Source organism: Salminus brasiliensis, chromosome 10 (genome assembly GCF_030463535.1).
Source record: "Salminus brasiliensis chromosome 10, fSalBra1.hap2, whole genome shotgun sequence".
Classification (NCBI taxonomy): Eukaryota; Metazoa; Chordata; class Actinopteri; order Characiformes; family Bryconidae; genus Salminus; species Salminus brasiliensis.
In genome coordinates this window covers 40202654-40224606 of record NC_132887.1, presented here as the reverse complement: position 1 = coordinate 40224606, position 21953 = coordinate 40202654, and the positions used below count along the sequence as shown (strand labels likewise).

General features: G+C 45.9%; 1 protein-coding gene across 3 annotated transcripts in view; it reads left to right on the top strand.

The window, feature by feature from the left end:
• Nucleotides 1–5135: 5135 nt before the first annotated feature.
• abhd12 (abhydrolase domain containing 12, lysophospholipase) overlaps nt 5136–21953 on the top strand; it is a 28288-nt gene continuing 11470 nt past the window's right edge. The window contains exons 1-2 of one of the 3 annotated variants that reach the window (XM_072690100.1): nt 5136–5306; nt 7094–7238. In XM_072690100.1, coding sequence (XP_072546201.1) covers nt 7096–7238 — 143 coding nt within the window. In that variant the 5' untranslated portion in view covers nt 5136–5306; nt 7094–7095. Of the gene's footprint in view, nt 5307–6833; nt 7239–21953 lie in introns of those variants that run through there. The other 2 variants (XM_072690099.1, XM_072690098.1) reach the window with 2 other exon arrangements.

The window sequence follows — 21953 nt, the reverse complement described above, 5'->3', positions numbered from 1 at the left end:
GGCGCTTTATCCCGTCTGATCTCCAGCGTCTCCACGGTAATGAAATGCTTTAATGTAAAAACAGTGCAGTAATTAGCAGCCGACTGAAGCACCCTCACTGAGTGTCTGGCCGGTGGGTGGACGAACACACACACACACACACACACAGCCGCTTGGATTCAATTTAAACAATCAGCGCAGGCGGCTCTGTTATTTTAACAGAGGACACACTGGAGGACCACTCAACCTCCACACGGGACGGGGGCAGCGCTGTGTTTGCGTCTGTGTGTGTGTGTGTGTGTGTGTGTGTGTCTGTGTGAACATGAATGTGTGTAAGCAGGGGTCAGGGTGTTGAAGAGTTTGTGAGTATGTGTGTGTGTGTGTGTGTGTGTGTGTGTGTGAGAGAGAGAGAGAGATAGAGAGAGCTGGGGGTGGAGATGAGATCATCACATCAGCAGGAACCAGGCCTCGTTGCTACGGCAACTGCCAGAGGCCATCACTCTGGAAACGGCCCCTCCAGTGACTCCGCCCACACACCACTCCGTCCACCAATAGCATCATGGCCCGCAGAAGTGGACGCTTGACACGTTTCGGCAGCCTCGAGCACCGTCTCTCGCCCCCTTTATTAGCTAATCCCCAAATGATATTGCGGCATTATTATTTGTTTGCTTAACACAAAGCCTCTTAACGGCGCGGCCAGATGAAGGCCACGCGGCTGGGCGGCGCTGACTGACCACACGGCCAGGAAGCAGCTAGCATGTTCACTTCATTTAGCGCTACGCTATTCATTTGTCTTTATAAGCCTGGCGCTTTATAATGCTCTATAATGTTCATATGATCCACACGCTCATTCTGACAGACTGTAATACACTACAGGAAGCGTAGGGGGCGCTCTATAACGCTCTATAATGTTCATATGATCCACACGCTCATTCTGACAGACTGTAATACACTACAGGAAGCGTAGGGGGCGCTCTATAATGCTCTATAATGTTCATATGATCCACACGCTCATTCTGACAGACTGTAATACACTACAGGAAGCGTAGGGGGCGCTCTATAATGCTCTATAATGTTCATATGATCCACATGCTCATTCTGACAGACTGTAATACTCTACAGGAAGCGTAGGAGGCGCTCTATAATGTTCATATGATCCACACGCTCATTCTGACAGACTGTAATACACTACAGGAAGCGTAGGGGGCGCTCTATAATGCTCTATAATGTTCATATGATGCACACGCTCATTCTGACAGACTGTAATACACTACAGGAAGCATAGGGGGCGCTCTATAATGCTCTATAATGTTCATATGATCCACACGCTCATTCTGACAGACTGTAATACACTACAGGAAGCGTAGGGGGCGCTCTATAATGCTCTATAATGTTCATATGATGCACACGCTCATTCTGACAGACTGTAATACACTACAGGAAGCGTAGGGGGCGCTCTATAATGCTCTATAATGTTCATATGATCCACACGCTTACTCTGACAGACTGTAGTACACTACAGGAAGCATAGGGGGCGCTCTATTACGCTCTATAATGCTCTATAATGTTCATATGATCCACACACCCACTCACTAAGTTTCAGATCTAACTCCACGGCATTTCTACATCTCCGTTTAGCTTGAGGCTCAAGTTCAAGTTCAGCCACCTCCTCACGGCAGGGGAAACACAGCTCTCTATTCTGGGCCAGATTCACCTCCGCAGGTCTCACACGCAGGCCTTGACAGAAGCTAAACCCCCGCTACCTCTTTTAGCAGCTCGGGCTAGCGTACACGTGCTAATCTCTCCGCGTAAAGAGCTGCTCTGCTGTCTTTTCTTTTTTTCCTCTCTGTTCTGTGGGGTTTTGTTTTCACTGATGCCTCCCGGAGCCAAAGAACTCGGCAATGAGACGCTGTCAGCCGCACATTCCCACAAACTGACCGCTGTAATTACTGGAATTAGCGAGCTATTTCATCATTAGCATCACTCTGAATGAAGAGCGAGATGGAGAGCGGGAGGGAGAGAGATGACTGATCGGATCCGAAGATCCTCCAACCACCCTCCCCAAACCGACCCCCACCCCCTTACCCACCCCACCCACCCAAACCTCCGCATCTCGCCGCCGCACTTTTCCCTGTTTAAATCGGCTCTTAATGCTCTAATACGGTTCCAGTCGGCTATTGTGAGCGCTGAGCGATGGGTTTTTGAAGGAGGGGTGGTGGTGGGGGGTGGGGGGGGTTGTTGGGTGGTGGTGTTAAAAAGATGGAGAGGGATAGAAGAAAAAAAAAAAAGAAAAAAAAAGAAGTCAGCGCCGCCGTAAATGCACTTTTGTTAGCATCGGCGTGCAAATGCCAGCGCGCGCCTTTTATTCCGCTAATGTCTTATTTGCGGCGTTGATTACAGGGTGTGTATACGAATAAATGAACGTGGAAAACAAAGAGCGGGCAATCAGCACTTCACGGAGCGCTGAAGCGCTCGGGACAGCTTAATGAGGGAGCTCAAAACACACGCTCGCGTACAACACACAGGCCTTTTGAGATGACACTCACATGCGTGACACATTAGGCAGGGCTTGCACTTTGTGCCGAGACGTGAAGCATAATCTTAATATGTAAATTAGCGCCGAGCGTTTCCGGGACAAAAGGGAAGATCGGCGCGAGAGGGAAACATCTCAGCGCGCCACAATGCTAGCTGTCAGCGCCGCAGAGGAGGAGATGGATTTGGGATTGAACGTGGATGATGTGCAAAGTCTCTCTCTCTCTCTAGTGTGTGTGTGTGTGTGTGTGACATGTGTAGCACGGGCCCTCGCGGGGGTTTGATTAAGTGGCGTATCAGAGGAGAAACTGGGGAAGAGTTTAAAACAGGGAGATTGGTTGGTTGGGGGGAGGGGGAGGGCGCCACCACCCCATTACACCTAATGACTCTGAGACGAGATGTGAGACGGGATGTTACATCTGACTCAATAAAGCACCACCTAAATACCATAATTACTCTTTACAGAGTCCTGGCCCTCTAGTCCACGCCGGCCAGCCAGACGTTGTCATTCAGCGGCCCTGCGGCGTAATTACACGGCTGATTATATATATATATATGGTTATTTTTGTCTGAGGACAGAAAATCATCAGTGACTGTCACAATATGATGGTGATGATATTCATCTTTGCTCAGAACCTCGCCGCTTTGTTGTGCCGTGGCTCGCTGTGGGCTATATATCAATTAGCCGGGCTGAATCCGAGGCCCTGCGCGCTACCGAAACCCCCTTCCTAAAAGTTCAGCCACTGTAAACATACCTAGACAAATGTGCAGCTTTACCCAGAGCCAAATTCTGCTGGGTTGTTTTGATTGAACCATATACAGTCCCAGGACAAAAGTATTGGGACGCCTGCTCATTTAGTGTTTAATCCGAAATCTGAGATTCAGTTCATTGCTGGAGTAACTGCAGCAGTCTGCAGTCCAGGGAAGAAGGCTTTCTGCTAAATTTCTGGAGGAGCATTGCTGTCAGGATTCGATTGGAAAAGAAGGATGTTCAGGATGTTGGATGATGATGATGATCACCACCACCCCGTCGCATCATCCCCAACTCCTCAACATCGCATTCCCTAAAATACAGGCCAGGGAACACAGCTCTAATGCCAATAGTCCTATTCGATTGGCAGTACTTCTCTACAGGTACTAGACGAGTTGTGGTGGGGTGGGGTGTCCACAAACAATTGGACATATAGTGTAGCAACCACCCAGCCAACCGGTCAGCCTTCATACTGGCTTAGGTTTTAGTATTAGGTGACACCATAGTCCCAAAGACTGGGTCACCATGAAGCTGCGGGTTCTGGAGTGATGATGGAGCTCCATTCAGAACCTTTGGGATGAGCCTGGAGTGGCAGAACTAATCATCCAACAGTGTCCAAAAGTATGTGGACACCTGTTCTAAAATCTTTAGGCTTTACACTAGGTGTTGGGGTATTTGATTGCATGCAGTGCCACGAGAGCATAAGCATCCAGGCATCAGTGAGTCCAGGTACTGATGTTGGATGATTAGTTAGTTCTCCCAAAGGTATTCGATGGAGCTCCATCATCACTCCAGAGAACCCCTCAGTGCAATACTGGGGGGCTTTTATACCCTTTGGTAAAAAACACAGCGACCTTAGGCTAATATCAGTGCTTTTCTATAGACAGTATCCATACCAGATGTGTGTGAATGTCTGCATTAGCAGTAGTTGCATTGTAAAGCAGCTTAACTCATTAATAAGAAGGTGTGTCCACAAACTTTTTGACATGGTGTAGCAGAGTGTACCAAGAGCTGAACCAGTGAAAGTCCTCGCAGTAATCAGGTCTGCTGATTCAGTCCAGAACATGGAGATATGCTTCCCTCTAGTGTCTGAAAAAGAGCACAGCAGCACAAGTAAGTTAGAATAATCACAGACTTATACTTTCATGCTCTATTAAAATAACTCTAATGTAAGTCAAAGCATCTGATGGATCTTTTTGTGTGTGTTTGTAATGTGTCCTTAATAAACATACTGGGGCAGGGACACAGCCATCCATGTCCGGGAGTCCCAAATTATTGCATTACTGGCTTCTCTCTGTCTCTCTGCTGGTTGGGTAGGAGGGTTCTCCTCAGGGTTTCAGTGTTTTCACAGAGTTTCACTTTTCACCCATTTTTTATGTTGAGGTCATGAATAAACTGATGGTCCTCTTGTTTTCTCCCCTTTGACACACTAAACCTCCCTATCCATCTACTAGGCCAGGGGTCAGGATGATTCAGGTTTATAGAATATAATCTGTAAGTGAAAACACAAACAAACAGTGCAAAAACAAACAATCTGGATAATCAATAATTAAATATGCAATATATATAAGTCAAAAGTCCAAGTCCAAGTTGATTAAGGTACAGCACGCTCTGATAACCAAATTTGTATACTGTTATATTAATTACCAAACTTTATTATGTACGTTATATATATAAATATCATTTTTTTTAATTAATTTTGTAATTATTTTTTATATTTCTTTTAAATACAGAAATACTTTATAGTATTTACTTTATAGTAATACAACAAAACTTTACAGTATTGATAAAATAATCATATATTTATAGATCGTTTAACCCTGAAACACGTGGGTCGGTGACGCGGCGTTGTTTTTATCACGTGAGAGGAAGCGACAGAAGACGCTCTCCGGGCGGAACCTCCAGAACTAAAGCTCGGAGCGGAGTAATGGACGAAACCTGGAGACCCTGTATGATCAGACTCGGGTTCTTCGGTCCTTTTATCTGCAGAGTGTTCGTCTGAATACAGGCTGACAGTCGAACAAGAGGACGGAGCTTCAGCTGGGTAAGATCAACAGATTAACGTGACCGGAGACTGGCAGCTAAAGTCCAATAAAAGTCCCCCTCACTTCTAACTTAGACTGTTAATTTAAATAGCTGATGTTTTTATATAGCAGCTGGATTATTACTTTTATTATTTTTATTATTTTTATAAAATTGCCGCGTTAATTAACAAACTTTGTATAATTCAATGACGGACTTTTAATGAATGTTTAAGAGTTCTCAGATCAGTGCTATGCTATGCTAGCTAGCTCACAGGCGCAGACCTCTGGCCGCTGGTTTTTGGGTTATGCTGCCTTCAAAATGTGAACATTTACGTATTTAATTAAAATATAAGTACAGACTGCTCTGGGGCTTATAAAGTGTTAAGGTAGAAAAATAAAATTAGCTTAATAAAAAAAATCGTTTCCTTAATTTCTTAATTAATTACTGTAGTTTAGTTTAAGGGGACAGTTGATTAAGTTAAGGGAGTAATTTATTAAACCAGTATAGCTATTTATTTATTTAATTAATTAAGGGATAATTATTAAATTAGTGTAAAGCCTCTGAAGTCTCTAAATATTATTTTTCTGATACGTGATACTTTAATTTAATGCTTGTGGTGAGGCTCAGGTTGATGCTTTACAGGAGGACAAAACTATATACATACTAAACATATTAAAATAAAGTTATATAAAAATTATATGAAATAAATGCAATATACACTAAATACAGAATATACTAACTTTGATATGTTCTAGCTAGCTAGTTGTTTTTGTTTGGGTTTTTTTGCTGTCAAACATATTTGCTTTCAGAAGTGAACATTAAATCATATTTAGCTGCTTATTTGTGTAATATTTTAAGCCAAACCACCTGAACATCTTATGGGGAGCAATTGAATGCTGCATCCCGTCCACGCTCGTTATTACGCTTACTATGGACCGGTTTGGGCTGGGTTGCCAGGTCTCAAAAAATACCACCTTCTTCCTTAAACACACCGCTCCCCGTCCCCTGAGGAATGACCCGGTTACCATAGAGAAATAAACAGGCTATTAACAGCACGTTATCGATTATTAATCACCTATAATCGCTGACAGTCTCGTTTTATATATATATATATATATAAATGCTGCGCTCCACCTTAAACGCTGCAGCAGTTTAACGTGCAGGTGGTTTAACAGCTGGGGGATTTAAGGTGGAGCGGACCCTGAAACCTGGCAACCCAAACAGTCGCGAACAATTCCGGCTCTGATTGGCTCCTGGATTCGCCCTGTGAAAGCGTCGGTGATTGGCTCTTGTGGTACCGGGTAACCTGTGGGGAAGTCTCTCCGCTCATTGGCTTCCAGCTTACCTCTGGTCGCTGATTGGCTGGTCGGGGAACCTGGATAAAGGTTGTTGTGATCAGCTGCTCTCTGCGGATCTCTCTCTCTCTCTCTCTCTCTCTCTCTCTCTCTCTCTCTCTCTCTCTGTGTCTCTCTCTCTCTCTCTCTCTCTGTGTCTGTCTCTCTCTCTCTCTCTCTCTCTCTCTCTCTCTGTCTCTCTCTCTCTCTCTCTGTGTCTCTCTCTCTCTCTCTCTCTCTCTCTCTCTCTCTCTGTGTCTCTCTCTCTCTCTCTCTCTCTCTCTCTCTCTCTCTCTCTCTGTGTCTCTCTCTCTCTGTAGAGGAGGAGGGATCGCAGAGAGCGACTCACACGGTTCTCACCGCCTTGTTATCACCGCCGACCCTCCGGCAGCCCCTGACCGGCAGCCCCGCTGTTACTGCCCCGGAACCCGGCCACATCCCCAGCTAATCCCCCGCTCCTGCCCAATTTCAGGGATGAGAAAGCGGAATCACTCGCCCGGCGCAGAGCAGCAGCACCAGCAGCAGCACGACGCCGCCAACAGGGCGCTGCTGGACGGCAAGCAGAGCTCCGGGGGAGACGGACAGTGGGACAAAGCCATGGGCAGGAGACTCCGGAGGTCAGGAAACCGCACAGCCGCCTAATGCGACCCCGCTCCTGCTGCTCTCAGACCGCCGCCTGAGGCTTCCGTAACGGGGCTGTAATTATTCATTACAGTGACTGTAGAACCTGTTGTCAGTATGGTGTTATTACAGTGAGTCTAGTACCTCAAGTACTCTTAATGGTGTTATTACAGTGAGTCTAGTACCTCAAGTACTCTTAATGGTGTTATTACAGTGAGTCTAGTACCTCAAGTATTGTTAATGGTGTTATTACAGTGAGTCTAGTACCTCAAGTATTGTTAATGGTGTTATTACAGTGAGTCTAGTACCTCAAGTATTGTTAATGGTGTTATTACAGTGAGTCTAGTACCTCAGGTACTCTTAATGGTGTTATTACAGTGAGTCTAGTACCTCAAGTATTGTTAATGGTGTTATTACAGTGAGTCTAGTACCTCAAGTACTCTTAATGGTGTTGTTACAGTGAGTCTAGTACCTCAGGTACTCTTAATGGTGTTATTACAGTGAGTCTAGTACCTCAGGTACTCTTAATGGTGTTATTACAGTGAGTCTAGTACCTCAAGTACTGTTAATGGTGTTATTACAGTGAGTCTAGTACATCAAGTACTCTTAATGGTGTTGTTACAGTGAGTCTAGTACCTCAAGTATTGTTAATGGTGTTATTACAGTGAGTCTAGTACCTCAAGTATTGTTAATGGTGTTATTACAGTGAGTCTAGTACATCAAGTATTGTTAATGGTGTTATTACAGTGAGTCTAGTACCTCAAGTACTGTTAATGGTGTTATTACAGTGAGTCTAGTACATCAAGTACTCTTAATGGTGTTGTTACAGTGAGTCTAGTACCTCAAGTACTGTTAATGGTGTTATTACAGTGAGTCTAGTACCTCAAGTACTGTTAATGGTGTTATTACAGTGAGTCTAGTACATCAAGTACTCTTAATGGTGTTGTTACAGTGAGTCTAGTACCTCAAGTACTGTTAATGGTGTTATTACAGTGAGTCTAGTACATCAAGTACTCTTAATGGTGTTGTTACAGTGAGTCTAGTACCTCAGGTACTCTTAATGGTGTTGTTACAGTGAGTCTAGTACCTCAGGTACTCTTAATGGTGTTATTACAGTGAGTCTAGTACCCCAGGTGTCGTTAATGGTGTTATTACAGTAAGTCTAGTACCTCAAGTACTCTTAATGGTGTTATTACAGTGAGTCTAGTACCTCAGGTACTCTTAATGGTGTTATTACAGTGAGTCTAGTACCTCAAGTATTGTTAATGGTGTTATTACAGTGAGTCTAGTACCTCAAGTACTGTTAATGGTGTTATTACAGTGAGTCTAGTACATCAAGTACTCTTAATGGTGTTGTTACAGTGAGTCTAGTACCTCAAGTACTCTTAATGGTGTTGTTACAGTGAGTCTAGTACCTCAAGTACTGTTAATGGTGTTATTACAGTGAGTCTAGTACCTCAAGTACTGTTAATGGTGTTATTACAGTGAGTCTAGTACATCAAGTACTCTTAATGGTGTTACAGTGAGTCTAGTACCTCAAGTACTGTTAATGGTGTTATTACAGTGAGTCTAGTACCTCAAGTACTGTTAATGGTGTTATTACAGTGAGTCTAGTACATCAAGTAATCTTAATGGTGTTATTACAGTGAGTCTAGTACCTCAGGTACTCTTAATGGTGTTATTACAGTGAGTCTAGTACCTCAGGTACTCTTAATGGTGTTATTACAGTGAGTCTAGTACCTCAAGTACTGTTAATGGTGTTATTACAGTGAGTCTAGTACATCAAGTACTCTTAATGGTGTTGTTACAGTGAGTCTAGTACCTCAAGTATTGTTAATGGTGTTATTACAGTGAGTCTAGTACCTCAAGTATTGTTAATGGTGTTATTACAGTGAGTCTAGTACATCAAGTATTGTTAATGGTGTTATTACAGTGAGTCTAGTACCTCAAGTACTGTTAATGGTGTTATTACAGTGAGTCTAGTACATCAAGTACTCTTAATGGTGTTGTTACAGTGAGTCTAGTACCTCAAGTACTGTTAATGGTGTTATTACAGTGAGTCTAGTACCTCAAGTACTGTTAATGGTGTTATTACAGTGAGTCTAGTACCTCAAGTACTGTTAATGGTGTTATTACAGTGAGTCTAGTACATCAAGTACTCTTAATGGTGTTGTTACAGTGAGTCTAGTACCTCAAGTACTCTTAATGGTGTTGTTACAGTGAGTCTAGTACCTCAGGTACTCTTAATGGTGTTGTTACAGTGAGTCTAGTACCTCAGGTACTCTTAATGGTGTTATTACAGTGAGTCTAGTACCCCAGGTGTCGTTAATGGTGTTATTACAGTAAGTCTAGTACCTCAAGTACTCTTAATGGTGTTATTACAGTGAGTCTAGTACCCCAGGTGTCGTTAATGGTGTTATTACAGTATTAAAGAGAAAGGAATCTAGTACCCCAGGTGTCGTTAATGGTGTTATTACAGTAAGTCTAGTACCTCAAGTATTGTTAATGGTGTTATTACAGTCAGTCTAGTACCTCAGGTACTCTTAATGGTGTTATTACAGTGAGTCTAGTACCTCAACTATTGTTAATGTTGTTATTATAGTGAGTCTAGTACCTCTGGTATCATTAATGTTCTTATTATTTTAGTGAGTCTAGTACCACATGTTTATAGGGACACTAGTACCTTAAGGTTTTAGTGGTGTTATTACACAGGTACTACTACCTGCTGTCAGTAATTGTGGTATTAGCGTGGCGCTGCCGAAGTGCAGCCGGGGGGGCGGCGGGTGCAGCCGGGGGGGCTGCGGGTGCAGCCGTGGGTGGTGTTGTTTGTTTCTGTATAAGGTTCCTCTTCAGCAGAGAGCGTGGTGTAGGCTGCAGCGCAGGGAGGGAGTGTTTATGGCCGTCTGACCGGCGGGGTATTGCAGCGGGGCCGAGCAGGCAGCCTTTAGGCCTGGTGTTCAGACCGGATCAGCCAGTTTTGGGCGGGTTGAGGGAATTGCTGAAGGCTTGCGCTCCTTCCGATTGGTCATATCACTAGTCTGGTCACATGGCTACAGGAGGTCAGTACTGTGATGAGTGGGGATCCTGTTTATCCTGGTAGATGAAATTACGGTCAGAAATAAAGAGCCAGTGGGAAACTTCACAAGCCCTCACTAGCTACTGACTGGAACAGGGGGAGAGCGGCGTCTCCGTCATTCCCACTCCGGGCCAAAGCTGCACTATGGAGGTTTGGTGGTGGAGCTGCAGGTGGAGAACCTCTCTCCAGAACTGCTGTGTAACGCTGCAGAACCCATAGAGTCATATTAGTATAAAATCCTGTAGTGTTACTCTACCGCCTCCGCCCACATGCTGCTCCACCTTCAGATCAAGCTTCTGGAGCCCTCAGTATTTACACTCCCCAACAGGAGGGGGAGCCCAGGAGCAATTCTAATGTAATAATCATATAATACTCATCTGGATACGCAGGGCTAAAACCATACACTAAATGGACGAAAGTATTGGGACACCTGTTCTTACACTGCTCTACAGATCAGTGCTGGGGGGCTTTACACCCCTCTAGCCCATGCCTCTACAGGCAAGACAAGCTGTGTGTGTGCAGAGTTCAACTGAAAGTAGCTCAATGCATTTTTAGGAGCAGCGTCCACAAACATTTGGACATGTAGTGTATTTGCTTTCTCTGCTGTTCAGATCCGCTGAGATTCTGAAGACTGAGAGCGTGCTGTGGTTCTGAAATGGGACGAGCGGCGGGATCTGTTTTTAGACTCTGCTCAGGACACGATTCTGACCGGTCCGATGAGTCAGAACCAGGAGACCGGGAGAACCTGATAGAACTGAACCAGGCTGAGTTTAGATCTCAGTAAATCATCACACAGCACCTTCTCATTACCACACACCTTCACCCAGATACACACTCTCTCTAACCTGTGTGTGTGTGTGTGTGTGTGTGTGTGTGTGTGTGTGTGTGTGTGTGTGTGTGTGTGTGTGTTCTCTTGGTGATGTGGTTCTGTAGGAGTGAGGCTGTGGGTGAGCTGTGATGTAAGATTAGCACTGCCTGTTCTCTCTCTTTTTTATAAGAGAGAGAGAGAGAGAAATGAGAAAGTGTAATTGTATATGAATGCGAGAGAGAGAGAGAGAGAGAGAGAGACATACAGAGAGCGAGAATAAGGGGAGAGAGAGACAGCGAGAGAGAATGGGGGAGAGAGACAGAGTGAGAATAGGGAGAGAGAGAGAAAGAGATAAATAGAGAGAGAAAGAGAGCGAGAATAAGGGGAGAGAGAGACAGAGTGAGAATAGGTAGAAAGGGAGTGAGCGAGAGAGAGGCAGAGAAAGAAATGGGGGAGAGAGCGGAGAGTTAGAGAGAGAGATGGGGAGAGAGAGAGTGAGAGAGAGAGACAGACATATACACACACACAGGAGAGAGAGAGAGAGATGGGGGAGAGAGAGATTGGGGAGAGAGAGAGAGAGATTGGGGAGAGAGAGAGAGAGATTGGGGAGAGAGAGAGAGAGAGAGAGAGAGAGAGAGAGAGAGAGAGATTGGGGAGAGAGAGCGAGAGATTGGGGAGAGAGAGAGAGAGAGAGAGACAGACATATACACACACAGGAGAGAGAGAGAGAGAGAGAGAGAGAGAGAGAGAGAGAGAGAGAGAGAGAGAGAGAGAGAGAGAGATTGGGGAGAGAGAGCGAGAGAGAGAGAGAGAGAGAGAGAGAGAGAGAGATTGGGGAGAGAGCTGGGGGAGAGAGAGAGATTGGGGAGAGAGATGGGGGAGAGAGAGAGATTGGGGAGAGAGATGGGGGAGAGAGAGAGAGATTGGGGAGAGAGCTGGGGGAGAGAGAGAGATTGGGGAGAGAGATGGGGGAGAGAGAGAGAGATTGGGGAGAGAGATTGGGGAGAGAGGGAGAGAGAGAGAGATTGGGGAGAGAGAGAGAGAGAGAGATGGGGGAGAGGGAGGACGGCAGTGCGAGTGGTTTTCTCCTCTAACAGAAATGTGAGAGAGATGCTCTCCGGTAGCGGTGGAGAGATTGTTTTTCTTCTTCAGTGGTGAGAGTGAGAGAGTGATAGAGAGATACACACAGGAGAGTGAGAGAGAGAGAGTGAGAGAGAGATACACACAGGAGAGAGCGTGCGAGCGAGAGAGCGAGAGGGAGGCTTTCGCTGGTGTGAGAGTGTTTGAGCAGCATGGCTGCCGGAGCTCGGCTTGCAGACGCTGCGGACTCAGCAGATTCACTGCCTCCCCGTCTGCTCCTCTCAGCTCACACCACACTTCCTGCTCACACACACACACACACACACACACACACACACCCCGAATATTGGTTTAGTAGACTGAGATTGAGATGCTGCAGGACCAGTGTCACCAGCCTTACCAGTGTCACTTACCAGTGTCACCAGTGCAGAGGGAGTGATGAGTTCCCTCAGGAATTTAAGGAGCTCAGCTCAGGACAAATAAGACGACCAGTACCTAACAAAACCACACACACACACACACACACACACTCACACGTTTTTCCTATACACTATTTGGACAAAAGTATTGGGACATCTGCTCATTCCATCTATCTTTTGATATTAAGGGTATTAAAAGAGTTTCTCCTGCTTCTGTTGGAGTAACTGTCTCTACTGTCCAGAGAGGAAAACTTTCTACTAGATTTTGGAGGAGCATTGCTGTGAGGATTTGATTGCACCCAGCGACAATAGCTTTATAGAGGTCAGGATGCTGGATGATGATCACCACCACCACCACCTGTGTTGGTAGCCAGCATGCCACCACCAGCTAATGACCTCGCCAACATCGTTACCGTGGTAATGCCGCGCAGGCAGATAGCTTCGTCCAACACTGTGGTAGCGACCGCTGTAGCCGGTGTGTTTCTAAGCCCAGTCAGGTGATGAGCAAGCTGAGAAAAAAAACGGAGACGCCAGGAGGAAGAGAGGACACCAGAGGATGACCCGTCTTCAAGGACGTTAAAGGGGGGCCCGGTCATGTGACTCTGTTGCCAAAACTGAGCTGCTGAGTGCAGCATTTACTGACGGAGACTTTAGGACTCGGGTTACTGACTGACTGATCTGAGCGCGTGGGGAGCTGTAATCTTTCTCCATTCACAGATACTGCAGCGGAGGTTAATGAACAGCAGGTATTGATTAGGATTGATTGGAGGATCTGGAGGTCAGGCTTCAGTAGAAGCGTCCACTACACCTGTACTGAATTTGACCAAAAGCTGCCAGAAAAGTGTCCTTCGTGCTTTTCCTGCTCAAGCACACCTGAAACCACCCCTCCTGTAGGTGTGTCAGAGCTGGGAAATCAGCGAACAGCACTGGACTCTGGCCTTCGGTTCCCCACCCTTGCTTAAGGTGGTCAAACCCCACCAATTTGCTATTAAAGGGCCCCTCTTGGGTTAAAACAGTCCTACTTAATGAACTTGGAGTTAATTAACTTGTCCCTTGACGTTTGATCCCTTAGAAACCATCAGTAATCTTTGTTGCTGTGCCTTTTAAGAGTGATTTATGCAAATAAGGTCCTTTCTGACTGGCTGCCATCATTCTGAAAACATTGCAGGCTTAAACACTGCTTATAACTTCAACATGAGTGGGCGGAGCTAAACTGCTAAACTGCCGTCCTGTACACAGTGTCCAAATATTTGTGGACACCCCTTCTAATGAATGCATTCAGCTACCTCCTAAGCTTTTTTGAATGGGGTGGGGTGGTGACCATCATCATCATCCAACATCCAACACCCTGACCTCACTAACTCTAGCTCTTGTGGCTGAATGCAATCAAATCCTCACAGCAGTGCTCTTTCAAAATCTAGTGGAAAGTCTTCTCTGGATAGTAGAGACAGTTACTCCAAAAACTGTGTTTTATACCTTTGATTCAGAAGAAACAGTGATTAGCAGGTGTCCCAATACTTTTGTCCATGTAGTGAATGACTGTATGGACAGGGACCAAAGTCTCACCAGTGGAACTCTCCTTCTTCACGGCAGGTTTCTGTGATATGGGCCCTGTGAGACAAGAGGTCAGCCTGATCAGTTTGAACAGTGAGCCCTTTCACACCAATATTGATCAACCTTGCTTTTCTGAGCTGCTGATAAGATGTGAGTCATGCAGAGGGAGGTATGGTGGGTTGGGTGTGAAACACTGTTGCTGTAGACCAATGACTGTCTATATGAGCCGTTGCTGTAGACCAATGACTGTCTATATGAGCCGTTGCTGTAGACCAATGACTGTCTATGTGAGCCGTTGCTGTAGACCAATGACTGTCTATATGAGCCGTTGCTGTAGACCAATGACTGGCCATATGAGCCATTGCTGTAGACTAGTGACTGTCTATATGAGCCGTTGCTGTAGACCAATGACTGTCTATATGAGCCGTTGCTGTAGACCAATGACTGGCCATATGAGCCATTGCTGTAGACTAGTGACTGTCTATATGAGCCGTTGCTGTAGACTAGTGACTGTCTATATGAGCCGTTGCTGTAGACTAGTGACTGTCTATATGAGCCGTTGCTGTAGACTAGTGACTGTCTATATGAGCCGTTGCTGTAGACTAGTGACTGTCTATATGAGCCATTGCTGTAGACTAGTGACTGTCTATATGAGCCATTGCTGTAGACTAGTGACTGTCTATATAAGCCATTGCTGTAGACCAATGACTGTCTATATGAGCCGTTGCTGTAGACTAGTGACTGTCTATATGAGACATTGCTGTAGACCAATGACTGGCCATATAAGCCATTGCTGTAGACTGTCTATATGAGCCGTTGCTGTAGACCAGTGACTGTCTATATGAGCCGTTGCTGTAGACCAATGACTGGCCATATGAGCCATTGCTGTAGACTAGTGACTGTCTATATGAGCCGTTGCTGTAGACTAGTGACTGTCTATGTGAGCCGTTGCTGTAGACTAGTGACTGTCTATGTGAGCCGTTGCTGTAGACCAATGACTGTCTATGTGAGCCGTTGCTGTAGACCAGTGACTGTCTATGTGAGCCGTTGCTTTATAGACATATTATAGATTATGCTACCAGTCAAAAGTTTAGACACATCAAGTCACTTAAAGGGTTTTCTCCAATTTTAGAATAGCAGTAAAGGCATCAAGGCTGTAAGCCATGAAATGACCAATGTTGTGGTCTACAGACTGACGAGAGAGAGTGAGATTAGTATAATTCGTATTAGCTGGAGTGCTCTGCATTCTCCTGTGTAACTTTAGTGCTGCTGTAAAGCCCCACTGCTGCTCCACGTTTGAACCGTAACATGACCCCGGAGCAGCTCTCCACCCGGCTCTGCTGTAACCCGAGCGGCAGCCTGGCGTGGGCCCGGGGCAGCAGGCACGTGGGCGGTTATTGAGTGTCGGACACTGGAGCCGGTGTCGGTCGCCTGAATGGCGTCTGTGTTGAGGAAGGTAGACAAGGTGAAGGTCAGAAGGAGTCCGGTTCAGTTTACTCCCATCAGTTTCAGGAAACATAGCTGGAACCCAATCCGTTCCTCCGGAGGCGGAGACGGCGACGCTGTTCCGCCAACGTCGTTTCAGGAGCAGCCGAACGCGGATCCTTAGCGGCAGTCTACTAAAGAACCACTTCTCAACGACCATGATGGATCATTGATCCCAGATTCAGTCAGAGAGTCAGGACCTGGTTGGCGTCTGACGTATGCTTCTGTAGTTTGCAACTGGGGATGCTACGCTAATGTCGCTAACAAACACTGGATTTAGACTGTCACCAATCTCCAAAATATTTATTTCTCAACCCGAATATCTCACAAACCCCTTAAAACTCATCCAGGTCTTCAGACATGTCTGGCTGATCGATTGCACGTGGGCTCAGGGCTCAATCATGTGACTTTGATTTTTCGCAGAACTTCCCCTTTAAGGTCATAGGTTCTAAGCAGTCCCCTCCAATCACCCCCCAGGTAAACAAGCTCCTCCCTCCTGAACTACTGAACCCGAGTTGCTCACACGCTCCTCAGTGTTTTTGCAGTGCTGTTATCTGTTCTAGATGAAGCACTTCATCATCATAATCATCATCATCGCTGGATGCTGAGTCACCCTCCGACTCCCTAGAGCCTCCAGAGTGAGCTGTAGAGCCGGGAGATTGCTCCACGTTCCAGATTTAGCACCTTTTTTCAGCTCCTCCTCAGAGAGTACGCTGATTTGACTCCGGCGGGGAGCCTTCCCGGCATGCCATCTTCTTAAAAGCTGCATCGATCGGCCATAACTTTAAAACCACCCACAGCAGCTCTGACCCATCAAGACCCGTGGGCCTCCATGAGCATCCATGACCCCTGGGTGCTCTTCCTTGCAACCCTCTTTGTAGGTACTACTATCCACTGCATACTGAGAGCACCTTCCCACAAGACCTGCTTGCTGATGTTCTGGAGATGTTCTGACCCAGTCATTATCTAGAACATCACAGTCTGGTTGTCGTCAGAGTGTCTCAGATTCTTACGTTTGTCCATTTTCCACCTCCAAGAACTGACCGTTCACTCGCTGCCTAATCTACACGATGTGTCCAAATGTTTGTGGACACCCTTTTCCGCTTAATGTAGCATTCAGGATGAGTTGGGAATGAAGGGAAAGTGGAGGGGGGGTGATCATCCAAAATCTAGTGGAACGTCTTCTGCTCTATTAAATATCCTTGACTTGCGTTGTGAGTGTGAGAGCAGTGAGAGCTCTCAGCAGAGGGTGGAGGAGTGCAGTGAATGAGATTAGGAGGATTTAGACAGAAGTAAAGGTGGAGAAAGGGGGAGCGCACCAGCGAGTAGACGATTAGAGGACATTAAAAGGTATCGTAAGGAGTTCGGAGCCGGCGGGGTGGTCATACCAGTGTGTGTGTGTGTGTGTGTGTGTGTGTGTGTGTGTGTGTGTGTGTGTGTGTGTGTGTGTGTGTGTGTGTGAGAGAGTGAAGGAGACTGGTTTGATTGCGGCTGCGGAGCGGCGAGCCACAGCTCTAACTCACTCGGGCATCTCTGTCAAAACCGATCTGCCACACTGAGAGACACTCGTTACAGAGAGAGAGAGAGAGAGAGATGAAGGGGAGAGAGAGGTTCATATATAGAGGAATATTAAGAGGGAGAGGGAGAGAGAAATGAATGAAGATCTTTCATTGACTAGTAACCAGTGGGCCTCTGGTCCTATTCTATTGGCAGTACTTCTCAACAGCAACTAGACAAGCTGTGAGTGTGTGTGCATTTCTGTGTCACATCTGTGTCAGCAATGGTTGCAACTTAAAGTAGCTGAATGCATTCATTAGAAGGGGTGTCCACAAACATTTGGACAGTTAATGTGTGTGTACTGCATATTCTGGTGCTGTACCGGTGGGTCGTTCAGCCAGTCCAGCTGTGAGTCCAGCTGTGAGTCCACTGTATAAACAGGGGTAATCACACGTTGGCCTGGGTGGTGTTCTTAGGTGATTGGTGTAGCTAATAAAGCTCCGGTTTGGCAGGTGGAGCTGTGCTCAGCAGACTGTTGGTCAGACGGAGATGAGGTCAGCAGGAAAAGTTCCTCTGGGCTGAGTCTCCTGACCTTAATGCTTTCTCTCTCACTTTTGCAAGCTTACACTTCCAGCCTGTGGCCCATCTGCTGCTGCACGGCCCCCTCAGCATCACTGCAGCCGCCGCCACCACCACCACCATCATCATCATCACTGCTATGTCTGTGTCACCGCAAGAGTGGAGCATCCTGGTGACCATCTGGTACACCATAGCAGCCAACTAGCAACTGCTTGGACCAGCATAGCGGGCCAACATCTTGGCTACTGGTTGGAACAGCATAGCAACCGCATAGCAAGCACCTGGGATAACATGGCAACCACTTAGCAAAACCATAACTGCTTGGAGCAGGATTGCAACCGTCTAGGACATCATAGCAGCTGCTTAGCAACATCAGTGCTACTGGTTGGACCAGCATAGCAACCGCCTAGCATCCCCATAGCAACCATTAGAACATGGTATAGAAGTTTTATCTAGCAGCATCCTAGCAACCGATTGGAAGATTGTTGCAACTTTAAGTAACATCATAGAAACACATACAAATATTTGGTACAGCATAGCAACAGCATAGCAACCGCTTAGCAAGCACATGGGATACCATGGCAGCCACTCACCAACACAAAAACTGCTTGGAGCAGGATTGCAACCGTATAGGACATCATAGCAGCTGCTTAGCAAGATCAGTGCTACTGGTTGGAACAGCATAGCAACCACTTAGCAAGCATCTGGGATACCATGTCAACGCTTAGCAACACCCCATCAACTGCAGTGCAACTGCATTGGAGCAGCATAGCAACCATCTAGAACATCAAAGCAGCTGCTTACCGACAGCATAGTTACTGGTTGGAACAGCATAGCAACCGTTTAGCAAACATCTGGGATACCATGTCAACGCTTAGCAACACCCCAGCAACTGCATTGGAGCAGCATAGCAACCATCTAGAACATTACAGCAGCTGCTTACCAACATTATAGCAGTACCATAGCATCCACCTTAGATACCAGGCTAACCACCTGGTAATCGCTTAAGCTTCACGGTCTTTCTGAGCCGGAGCCGAAAAGCCTGGTAAAGTCTGTGTGTAAGAAGACCCTGTGGATGTGCATTTTAATTAATTTAATTATTCATTTAATTATGCAAATTTTATGCTAATTTAACCTTGTCAGACTGTCAAGCCAAGGGACAGCTGACCGCTGTAGTCCAGCAGCCCCACCTGCAACGTGGTCTGTGTTGTGTGACTACAGCCGTCTGTCTACAGTGACGATACCGCCGCTGCACTGACAGGCGGAGCCGGTTGGTGTGCGCTGCACTGCTCTCTGTTTATGAAACACAAAGGCCTGCATAGCGGGTGGTCCGGCTCCACCCGGTGAGTTCCTGTAGGGCGGGCGTTAGGGTGGCCGGGTGTGTCGCTGTGTTTTTGCATAACAGAGACCCAACCTGCACTTTCAAGATCCACTGGTAGCAACAACAGTATAACCTGGGAATCTGAGCCTCCTGGGCTTTAAGTGAGCATCACTGCAGCTACCAGCACCACCACCACCATAGCAATCGCTTGGAGCAGCATAGCAACCACCAAGCCCATAACAACTGATTCGCAAAACATCAAGCATCCGCTATGAACAGCATAGCAACCACCATCTAGCAGCATCCTAGCAACCAATTGTAGCAACCTCATACTCTAGCAAATACTTGGTACAGCATAGCAACCGCATAGCAACCACTTTGAAAGCACCTGGGATAACATGGCAACCACTCAGCAACACCATAACTGCTTGTAGCAGGATTTCAACCGTCTAGGACCGAGCATAAAACCTCCTGGTTGGAACAGCAAAGCAACCACCGGAGATACCATGGCAACCACCTAGCAACGCCATAACAGATGCACTGCAACAGCATTGGAGCAGCAGAGCAATCATCTAGGACATCATAGCAGCAGCTTAGCAACAGTTAGCTACTGGTTGGGACAGCATGGCAACCGCCTAGCAAGCACTTAGGATACCATGGCAACCGATTTGCAGTCTGAGAGCTGTGAGTGGTTTCCGGGTGTTCTCTGATCTTCTAACAGTGATGACCTCCTGATAAACCGGTACCCCCACATTATTCAGCTAGACTCTACAGAGCGGCCGAGAGCGTTTGGGGAGAAGGGACTCAGACAGCTGATATTTTTAGGAAGTGTCAGACGTTCGTAATCAGGAATTAGATCAGAGCTCCTCTGATCCTGGAAGGGCTCGGATAAACGCTTGGCCTCGTTTCAGCTGTGAGGAAGAGAGGAAAAACAACGCTAATATATCGTAAATATGTCATAATGCGTAATACCTTATAAACAAAATCTATATGTATATATGTATATGTGTTATTTTATATATCTTTACATATTGTTCAGATGAGAAAAACGGAAAATAATAATAATATAATATTCCAATAATATTAAAAAGTATATAGATTCCTTTGCGCAGAGTACAATGAAATTAGGTTGCTATCACGACAGTGGTCACACCTAACAACCAGTAATATAAACAGAAAAGAATAAACTATAAAAATATAAATAAAAAGTACAAAAATACAATTAAATATTAATATTTTTAAATATAAAATATTAAAATATTCTAAAAATAAAAGATTGAATGTTTTTAGCAGTAAAGTGAATATAAATATACAATCTGAGGTATACAAATGTACATTTTCCAGGAAATATATTATATATTATATTATACATTTATGGTATTTGTCTGACACACGCTTATCCAGAGCTCTTAGGTGAGTGTAATGTTACACAAGTAGGAGAACATAATTACTCAAGGGCTTCGTCTGGTGTAGCTTGGTGCAGCACCTTACCCAGCTGAGGAATTGAACCCTACTTGGCCATGGTGAAGGGAGTGGTGTTATCCACTATACTACACCAACTGAACGAGCCATAAGCCTCTTTCTTCAGGCCCCCTAGTGGTCAGTCTGTTGGTGGAATGGAACTGGACTGGTTGAGTATGTTGTTAACTGGTTTAAACAGTGGTGCACAGGAGTTCTTGTTGGATGCGCTGTGTTTTTTCCAGTGGTGTCTTTACAGGCGTTGGTCGCCATGACTACAACACAGATACAGCCCATATTTGATTTCTTATCCAAATCCACCAGTGCAGCTTCATGAGCCTTCTGAGTGTTATATGGGATGATGATGATGATGATGATGGTAAAATAGTGAAGAATAGAGAATCTCCACTAATGCAGTTCTCTTTAGGGACTACTTTCTGTAGCTGCACTACACCCTGCAGCATGTATCCCTCCACCATTTTAATGATCTGGTTCTAAAAGCAGGTTCTAGAGCCGAGCTCTTCTCAGAACTCTGGTAGAACCGTGTCTCAGGCATCAGGCAGCGTCTTCATCACCATTAGGTGGGAGGAACTTTTAGAGCCTTTAGAGCTCCTGGGGTTCTGGCTGACCGACTGCGACTGAGTGACTTTGCTGTTTGGTAGCGAGCGCTTGCTCCTAAACTCACCTCAGTGCTTCAGCAGAGCCCATATGGTGGTGGATTAGCATGACTAAACGCATTAGCCTGGTAGCCTGGAGGTGCTGCATCACAGGACACACACCCACACACTTGCACAGACGTTTCTGAGTGGAGCCTGGTCTGATGTGAGCAGGGCTCCACCTGTCCTGTGTCCACCTGTCCATGACAATAGCAGCGCGGTCCTGTGAGTCGGCTGAGGTGAGGTGGGACATCCATAGGCATCAGCCCTGATTGTTGTAGCCCACTATTGATCAATAACGGGCCGCTGCATACTGGGAACTCCCCACAAGACCTGCCTGATGCTGTGGAGATGTTCTGACCCAGCTGTCTAGAACATCACAGTCTGGTTCTCGTCACAGTGTCTCAGATTCTTATGCTTCTCCATCTTCATCACCTTCAGGTCTCCGCCTGCTTCTCAAATATTGACCACCATCTGTTCTCCTAATTATATTGAGCATGCTTTCATTTATCAAAGTAAATACAAGGGGAAAACATCTGAGGGGGTGAATACTTTTTATATGCTCACACACACTGTCCCAGTCAAAAGTCTGGACACACCTGGCTGAATATGTGTGACCTCTTAAAAACATCAGATCTGCACGCAAGCACGCATTTAACCAGGTGTTTCCAAACTTTCGACTGGTACTGGCTATATATACATATGCATACACACACATGTATATTAAGGGCAGTAAACCAGCAGTGATCAGTGAAAGCTGAGGTCAGAAACTGGACTC